At 34.5% G+C, this 9,599-nt stretch overlaps 1 protein-coding gene across 2 annotated transcripts in view; it reads left to right on the top strand.

The window, feature by feature from the left end:
* The first annotated feature begins 2,192 nt into the window (after window positions 1-2,192).
* Window positions 2,193-9,599, top strand: part of LOC106091159 (uncharacterized) — a 122,681-nt gene continuing 115,274 nt past the window's right edge. Inside the window, exons 1-3 of one of the 2 annotated variants that reach the window (XM_059361269.1) lie at window positions 2,193-2,412; window positions 6,494-7,060; window positions 7,204-7,508. In XM_059361269.1, coding sequence (XP_059217252.1) covers window positions 7,473-7,508 — 36 coding nt within the window. In that variant the 5' untranslated portion in view covers window positions 2,193-2,412; window positions 6,494-7,060; window positions 7,204-7,472. Of the gene's footprint in view, window positions 2,413-6,493; window positions 7,509-9,599 lie in introns of both variants that reach the window. The other variant, XM_059361270.1, reaches the window with a different exon arrangement.

Here is a 9,599-nt window from a genome sequence, read left to right as displayed (position 1 = left end):
TCATGGGTATTTTTCATAGTTAATACATAGGTTAATGCGATTTTTTAAAGACCGAATCGCAATCTAAAATATTTCAAAAGATAACATTTTTGCGATTGTTTTAAACGAATAATTATTAAGAATTTCTTTAAACCAAAATCTTCATGGAATTTTCTTCTATTTGTGCCCCAATTGCCATTGGCTTAGGGGGAGTTTTTGAGGTGAGACGACTTCCATATACTTGGCCTCAAAATTGGATACCAAATTCCTTTTTATGCTATCAAATACCTATTATTTATTGCCACAGTAGGCGAAAATGGCTTGTGAGAAGGGAGTTTAGGTGGCGACCCTGAAATAATATCAGCATCGTGCTAGAACACGATTTTGTTTGAGCCCTATAATGTGAACCATTTTGAAGGTGGCTATCAAGTTACTCAGGACAATGGGTCCCGTTCAGATCCACACCAATAATTTTTTTGTTTTGGTTATCTACATTCAAAATCATATTTCAAAGCTAGCACTTGGGATACCACATTTTTAAAGATCCGTAGGTCCTCCTGTTCCCAGGAGGGAAAATGGAATTTCCCTTAGAAACATCGTTTCATTTGAGTAAAATATATTCTCGGTCGTCCTACGTGACAGTTTGGTATTGATTTTATTGAAAGGAGAAGGCGGTCCTCCCGACGATAAGACCCAAAAGACAATTTATTTGAGTACTTTGACGCGATATTCATGTCCTGCTGAATGGCTGGGCGTGACCCCAGATACTTGGATCCTTACATAAATACTAGATTCGAACTGTACTGTCATAGATCTTTCTTTTAATACCCATATTATGTCGATTTGAACTACACGTCCTATTTAGGGTTATTTAGTGGGTGGGCCGGTCCCGATCTCTGCCAAATGTTTATACCAGATTCGTATTCAACTCCCAAAGACCTTTCATTTGATACCCATATTGTGACGTTGGACATTCATGACCGTTTTAGGGGCTTTTAAGGTTGGGTACCAAATTCTTATAACAGATATGTACTCAGCTTCCAAACACCTTTCATTTGAAGGTGCAAATACCAAGGAATTAATTTTTATACCAGATTCTTACTTTACTTTTAAATACCTTCCATTTGATATCCATATTGTCCCAATCGGTATATATGTCCTGTTGGGGGGTTTTGCGGGATGGGAAGGCCCTCAGAAACCAAGGAATAAATTTTTATGTCAGATTTATACTCTACTTTTGAATACCTTCCATTTGATACCCATATTGTCCAAATCGGTAAAAGAGTCCTGTTGCGGGTTTTGTGAAATTTTCATAAAAATCGGTTCAGCCGTTTTGGATTCTATACGGAACAGACAAAAAACTAACAAATGGTCACCCGAATTAGTTTACATTTTAAAATAATTATTTATTGATTTTTTTCTTTCTTTAAAAAAAGCATTTTATATAATGGTTTCTTTATGTGTTATGTACGAAAATCTTTAGTGAAATTCGACGGGCCAAATTGCATGTTTACAGAAGGTGGGTATTAAGTAGGTGATTTACAGTGATTCTTCACGTGATTTGATTTTTCACGATTACTTTTTTGAAAAATTACAAAAATATCGCTGATAACATAACACTTTTATTAAAATGTTATCATAAATAATAGGAATGCCCTTGTGCATGAAATCATGTATTAAAGTAATCTTAATTTTATTTTTTTTTTTTTCATTGTGAAACACGAACTTAATACCCACCATAAGTGAGAAAAAGTGTTAAAATAATATTAGACAACAGACTTTTGTCTATGAGAGCAAGTTTTATATTACACTCACGTTAGCCGCTAGGTCATCTGACATCAATTAGTAGGCAAAGAATGAAAAAATTTACAACTGCAATAACGTAGAAATCTCTTCGTGTTTCTGATTTTTAGTTCTACCACCTTTTCTTATTTTATCTCCAATAAATTAGGAACACTTTAGGACTTATAAAGACATTATGGAAATTATAAGCATATACGACAATAGTCTGATATAATTTTTATCGGTCACATTTTCCATCGAAAGCGGAATTTCGATCGATTTTAATTAAGTTCGAAGAAGATATTCTTGACATCATTCAAAAATTGGTAAAAAATTATTTTTGAAATATTTAAAAATTATTCTTGCTTAATGTTTTCAGTTTGTTTGCATAAAATTTTGTGGAAAAAAGTCATTTAAGACCAACACAGATAATAACCTGTTGAAATCCTAAAACTAGTTTGAGAGCAAAAATGAGCGCAAGTTAAAAAAAATGCCATCAAAATCTGAAGCTGATTCAAGAAACTTTTACTACAGAACTATGATATTACCAAAGACAACCACACTTTAAAGGATAAGGATCGGCCTTTAACTAGTGTAACGGCAATCATTACAAAATTCACATCTAACTTTATGACCAAATCACCGCCATGGGTAAGTTCCTGCAAACAATAGTGACCGCAATTTCAAAAAAAAAAAAAAAAATTGAAGTATCTTTACCAATTTCACAGTAACAGAAGAATTTGGCAATTTTCGATTTTGAAAACAATTTGGCTAGGTCCCTGGCTCCCATATATATGTCCATTTGTTATCCGAGTTGATATCCTGAAATTTGGAGGGAAGGATTCTCGTAAAAGTCTCGACATTATTGGTGAATTTCATAGAAATCGGCCCAGATATATATATAGCTCCCATATATATGTGTGTCTGATTTGGACTAAAATTGCAATAATATCGTCATTTGTGAACCGATTCTCACAAGGAATTCTCTTATAAATCTCGTTGGTGATTTTCATAGAAATCTTGTCAGATTTAGATATAGCTCCCATATATATGTTCGTCCGATATGTATTTCGTTTCGACTTTTATTGCAACAATTTGGTCCCTTGTTAACCGATTCACACGAAAATTGGCACAAAGGATTCCCTTAAGACTCCCGGTATTGAATTTTATAGAAACCGGTTCGGATTTACATATAGCTCCCATGTATATTTTCGCTTGATTTTGAATAATACTCATTAATTTAGCAATTTGTTAATGAATCTTCACAAAATTTGGAACAAAGGTTTCTCTTACAACTCTGATGACTGATGAATTTAATAGAAATTTGTTCATATGCATCTCCCGATTTTCACTTTTAGGGCCGTTGCTAACCCATTTATCAATCGATCTTCTCAAAAATTTGCACAACAAATTACTCAATGGCTGCTACAATATGTACGGATTTTGATCGAAATGCTACATATCAAATACAAGAAAATTTTAAATTCGACGACATAGCCTGCATATGCAATGTGGTGTAGGGTATCAAACTTTAGACCTTCCTTACTTGTTTATGTTAAGAATTGCAATAAAATAATTAAAAAAAAATTGTGTTGCATCGTGACCAAACTCGATTCTTTGTTTTCAGGAATTGATACCATACCCACAGATTCTCAGAAGTAGTTTCAATATGAATACACCAACACAGCATCGTTTACCAAACAAGAGACTTTATCAAGTTTTTGGTATAGAATTTCCTCGGAGGTTATATTATTTCCATTTTCACTGCTTTAGAGTACTTGAATACGTTTTTAGTACAAATGTAACACCGTCAATTCTTTATAGCATCTCTCATCTGGTATTACATTGAGACCATATGGTATTAAAAATATGTATTTGCCAATAACCCGAACAAACTAACACCAGCCGGTATTGGCAAACTACCGTCCTTTTTCTAACAGTGTAGAGTGGGCCAAGTCAGACTTTTTAGATCAATTTTACCAATAATTCGACTTAGAATGTAATTGGTTTAAGCCTTGTTCATGCACTGAAAAAAGGTTTTCCTTATTTTAAAGATAAGATCCAAAGATTAGCAAACTTAATATAAAGATGGTAAATTTTACAACTTTTTAAGGGAACAATCCCTTGGGTGAAAAATATTTTCCTTCATATTAACGATTTGTTATTTTAAATTTGCGTCTCGGTAAAAAAAATGCACAATCTATATGAAGATCAATATATCCTTGAAAGCTAGGAATTTGAGCTTCGGATTAGACAACAGTGAACCGCAGATAAATACGCAAAACAAAAAGAATTTTTGAAAAAATAATAACTGGACAGTCATCTGAAATGCATGATCATGTTCGTTAGTAAATAAGTAATTAAATTTAAGGATGGCATCTTTATTTTAAAGTTTTTGTTCTTTGGCTTGTTGCTAAGATCCTACGAATAAGGAAAAACCTTTTGGGGCAACTTTTTTTTCAGCGTGTGTGTGGCACACTGAACAAATTTGTTTGTGAACTACCTCTTCTTTAAGATCTGAATCTATTTTAGTGCATTAATCGGGGCAAACTTAAATTTGTTCACAAAAACTGAAATATTCATTTCTTGGTAAAAAATATGTGGAAATTATTTGTATGAAAACACCTATAAGTTGAAGGGGGTCTTCAAAACTATACATATTTTTGTTTGGTTTCTTCTTATTTAAAATGTGCTTTAAACGATAAGCAAATAATTTCACAATAAATTTTGTATTCGATTTTTGCATTTTTGTCCACCGGGGGCAACACTTTGCGTCTCTGCCATAGCATCTAATATCAATTAGATAAAAAGAGTTGTCCTTATTTTAATACTGGTTCTATAACATTTAAATGTTATGCTTGTATATTAATAAAAACTGTCACAGACACTTATATGTGCCCAACTGTCAATCACTGCTATTTAGACCTTATCTTATCCACAGACGCCAGTTCTCTTGTATATGTAAGGCAGTCTTTCAAACTGTGGCCCTACATCCAGAACAGGTGAACTATCTCGATAAGAGATTTTAGTGTATAGTATGCCAATTTCTATAACCTGGAATTAATACATGTTTTTACAAACCTGATTCAGCTTGAAGAGATTTTTTTTTCCTTCTTTAACAGAGGAACGATTTTCAGTTTATTTCATAAAGTTTTACTACTCTTTCAGGGGTTCGAAATATGGATATACACTTTTTTGAACGTTTGGGGCTGTCTTGTAGTCAACAAATTGATAGCTGGATGGTGCACAGTTCTAGTTACACTAATAGGGCGAAATTATCTCAATGTCTTTAGATCACAAATTCGCATGCAATTCGAGCTGGATACGACACTAATTCCTTCATATGTGTCATCATTTTAAGATATGTAACAGTTTTCCTTCTTTAAACTTTCATTTTATAAAAGCAATGTTAATATTGCATTCAATATCAGCTTATGGTATTATCAGATGTCAGGTATTGTAACTATGTGCTGTCACTTTCTTAATCCATTTTTTCTAAGATTAAACCCTTGAGTGCAGTGGGTATTTACTTAAGCAAGATATTTTACAGTCACTAAAGAATAGTTATGATAATTGGTGGTCTGTGACTGTTTCCACTGGAGGGGTAGATCTAGAACCCGGGAGTAGGCTTAGAATGGCAATAGGTATTTACTTAAGCAAGATATTTTACAGTCACTAAAGAATAGTTATGATAGTTGGTGGTCTGTGACTGTTTCCACTGGAGGGGTAGATCTAGAACCCGGGAGTAGGCTTAGAATGGACCAACAGCTGCGGTGGTGATATCAGGCCGCAGCTTGTTGTCTGCTACTAGGACCTCGGACTGGCGGAGCTGCGGCGTCAGACTCCAGTAGCCGAAAGACGACTGGTCTGCGGGGCGTTTTAACGAAAGCACCTGGTTCGAGTCTTTAGGACAAGACTTCTTCGCATGCCTATAATTTTTCGAGGCATTCTGTCTTCTGTGGCTAACGAATACGTTCTTTGAAGGCGTGGAAGGCGCATTGCTGTCAGCTTTATTGAGAGGCTTGGTGCGAATAATCCTAAAACTATCACTGATAATTTGGGCGCACAGATTTCCAGCACAGACTACTCCAAATGCCACACGTCTGGATTCGAAAACGGCATAGAAGTCAGCCAAAAGATTGCGTTCAACTGGAGGACATCCCATCTCTTGGCTTTTCTAACCTTAAGGCTAGTACTATATTTGCTTTTAGCGAAATTTGTTCATTATTTCATAAAAAACTTGATGATTTCATTCAGTAGGGCATTCCCTCATTACTTATGAAAAAATTTTCATAAAAGTATTAGTTACCTTTGACATTTTTGTAGTGTTTTAAAAAATTCACCATGAAAAACATGTGTTTTCACCTGCGAAAAATGTATATAGTCATAATGGGAAGCGACGCTAATTTACATTACCAGATATGGGAATGTTCGGATATCAACGAAAACGGCGAACCGTTTTTCGAATGTAGTAATAAGTTGCAACCTGTCTGCAATTTGTATTACCAGAAACAGGAAGGGAGTATAAGATGTTAGTTTTGTATCAGGGAATATCAGCGGAATGACATTTTCAAAGAAACTGATTACTACATTCAGCCTAAAGAACTGAAACCCGGTTTTCAAAAACCGAAATGATCAGCCTAATTTGTTATCTACATGTATGAAAATAGATATACATATACATTGTAAAAGGTACCTTTCAACATTAAATTTGTACTTTTATTTCTTACAGTGTTCATGCATGGTTCATTCATTTCCAAAGAAGTCATAGTCATTTATGTGTGGCAAGTGAAGATCATACACAGACACAAATACAAACATACGCCCATCCATTGATCTCCTCACTGGAAAAACACGACTTGTGCTGGGCTGAACTGAGCTGCAGATTTGAGCATAAAGTGAAAGAAGGAATGTTGACAATAAAAACGAACCCAAAATGAATAAAGAAGAGGAAACGCATGAAGAAAAGAAAGGGTAAGAAGCAATGGGAAGAGAGTCATTCGCGGAGTAATGTGGCTTAAGCCACGCAAGTTGCTGGCTAGTGGTAGTGGTGCTGATTGACTGAAATAAATCGCCACAAAGAGGCAACAAAGCAGCATTCAAACCTATTCATCGGTTGACACGAGCAGCAAGTCGCTACCGCGAGAGGCAGGGGACGGACGGTCTCTCGCATTGGTAAAAAGCCAAAGAAGTTTCAGGTTCGTGTGGTAAGAGTTACTGCTTTTATTGCCCATGGAAGACGAGTGCGAAGACAAAGTGCTTAAGGAATGGTAAGCCAGATCTGGATGGCCAGTCTAAGGTGAGCTCTCGAGTGAAACGGTTTAGTTTTCCCCCACCAAAAACATCGAATCAATTCACAGTTAATGAAGCAGAAATAACGGTTTCTTGTATTCGAACTGTTGTGGCTAATTATGCGTGTTTAACTGAAAGGAATTGGTGTAGGAACTTCGGAAAGAAAAGAGAATAAATAAAAAAAAAATAGTAAACTTAAAAGACTAGAAAAAAAGATTTAAATAATTCCCAGAAAAAAATATTCAAATGAAATAAAAGTGAATTTTAAAAAAAAGTTTTTTAATCAAAGTATTTAGCAAAAGAAAAAAAAATAATCAATTTTAAAAAAGAAAACTAATTAAAGATATATTTAAATTAAATTCAACATCAACACTTTTAAAACATCGAAGAAAAAACGCCTCAAAAAAAAACATATCACAATGGAATACCGGTGCTCCAGTAGTTTAACAACCAAAGTAAGTGACCCCATTAAAGAAAACTGTATTGAGTCTCCCAGGCAACAAAGACCACAGATTAAATGTTAAACGATGTTCAAATCGCCCTAAAGAAGCTGTCAAATGAACAGCCAGGCGAAGTTTGCTGCACTGCACACCAACAGCAATTGAATAGGGGTGTCAGAGCCGAAGACAGTCTTGTGCTGGAGTTTTTTCTTATCAATTCTATTTAAAGGCACTTTGAATTCAGTTAATTTTGCGTAAAAAAAACAATGAAACTAAAAAAAAAAATACTATATAATACTGGGTTTTGAAAAGGAAAAATAAAAAAAAACCTACCGAGGAAAACTAATTGAATAATATAAAGGGTGATTTTTTATGAGTTATGTTTTTTTGGTGTGAAAGTGAAAAAGGTCCAGTATACTCTGCCAATTTATCTTGTACAACACAAACGAGCAATTATTTCAAATCGTTGAAATTTATTATCAAAATTTGAGCTCTGTGACAAATGTCCTCCGTTAGTTATGGCCTTCATAGTCGATTAGGCGTCGCATCTGCACGAAGACCATCCCGAAAAAACGACATCGGCAGTAATGCTCAAGATAGTGGTGCAAAATTGGACCTTAAGAATAGACCATTACAACTGGAGCCAAAGGCAACATTTAAATTAAGTTATTTTTAAAAAGTAAATGGAAAGGACCTATCTATCGATTACAACAAAAATGTTAAACTACACACAAAACTACACACAAAAAATAGCCCTGTATATTCTTGCTCGTCTTGATTTTCTTAGTAGATCTAGCTATGTCCGTCTGTCGAAATCACGATAGCGGTCGAAGGAGACCCACTTGAAATGTTATACAGCGTTGGAGATTGCAAATGGAACTCCCATATAAGCTCCCGTATAAAATGGACCTTAGACTTGACTTTGCTGGCACCTCGAAGCCGCAATTATTATCCGATTGGATTAAATTTAGAACATGGTGTTTTTTGAGGACTTTCAAAAACAGTGGGAGGCATGGTTTAAATCGGCATATTTTCTGACATAGTTCCCATGTAAACCGATCTCCAGATTTGACATCTTGAGCCTCTCGAAGCCCCTACTGTCATCGACTGTCTGCCAATCGACTCAGAATCACTTTTTGATTCCATTTTGCTATGTCCGTCCGTCTGTCTATCTGTACATATTTATTTGTGTAAAAAGTACAGGTCCCAATTTTCATCCAATCGCCTTCAAATTTAGCTGCTTTTGCCCTAGAGACGAAGCTAATTGAAATTGGAAAGAATCGGTTCAGATTTAGATAAAGCTCCCCCCGAAATGCTGGGTGGCCAACCTACTTTTTTCCAAATCGAAAATTTTTCATAATTCTTCTGTAAATGTAAAAGAATTTCCATTTTGTTTTCGGAAAAATTGTGGACGCTACTGCTTCCAGAAACTGACCCATCAGCGATGACATTTGGTCATAAAGTGAAAGCTAAACTTTGTATTGATTGCCAAAAAACTATTTGTATGCGAATTAGATCCCCCAAGAACCTTTTTTTCTAATCCGAAGATATGAATTACTTTGCTAATCATTTCGGCCAATAAGCCTTAGTACTTTGATCTAAACATTCTACAAAATTTTATTTTGCGCTTATTTTTATTTAATTTAATCTCTAATTGTTTTTAATTTGATATCCAATTGTTTTCCAATTTTGGAAAAAATTTGTTCTCATACATTTCTACGCAAACAATCCCAAAACATTATACAAATATAATTTTTAGATGTTTCAAAAAAATCATTTTTGACCATTTTTACGAAAGACAATCTTCATTTTGCCTAAAAGACTTCTTTGAATTCTTCTTCGAACTTCATCAAAGTCGATTGAAAATTCTTTTTTGGTGGAAATGAAAATTGATAAATATTTAATTCAACTATTGCTCAATATGCACATATTTTGCATCGTGTTCTTATAAGTCCTAAATGTTCCTAATTTTTGGAAAAAATATGAAACCTAAATCCTAAAATGTATTTATATGCAGAAATATCTACGTTCTTATACCATGTTCAGACCAAAGCTGCTTTCAGCAAACGACTCGTTTTCCCTTTATAGTGCTTTAACAATGACTCG

Source organism: Stomoxys calcitrans, chromosome 1 (genome assembly GCF_963082655.1).
Source record: "Stomoxys calcitrans chromosome 1, idStoCalc2.1, whole genome shotgun sequence".
NCBI lineage: Eukaryota > Metazoa > Arthropoda > Insecta > Diptera > Muscidae > Stomoxys > Stomoxys calcitrans.
The sequence above is the reverse complement of the archived record's forward strand: the minus strand, read 5'-3'. Positions and strand labels throughout refer to the sequence as shown.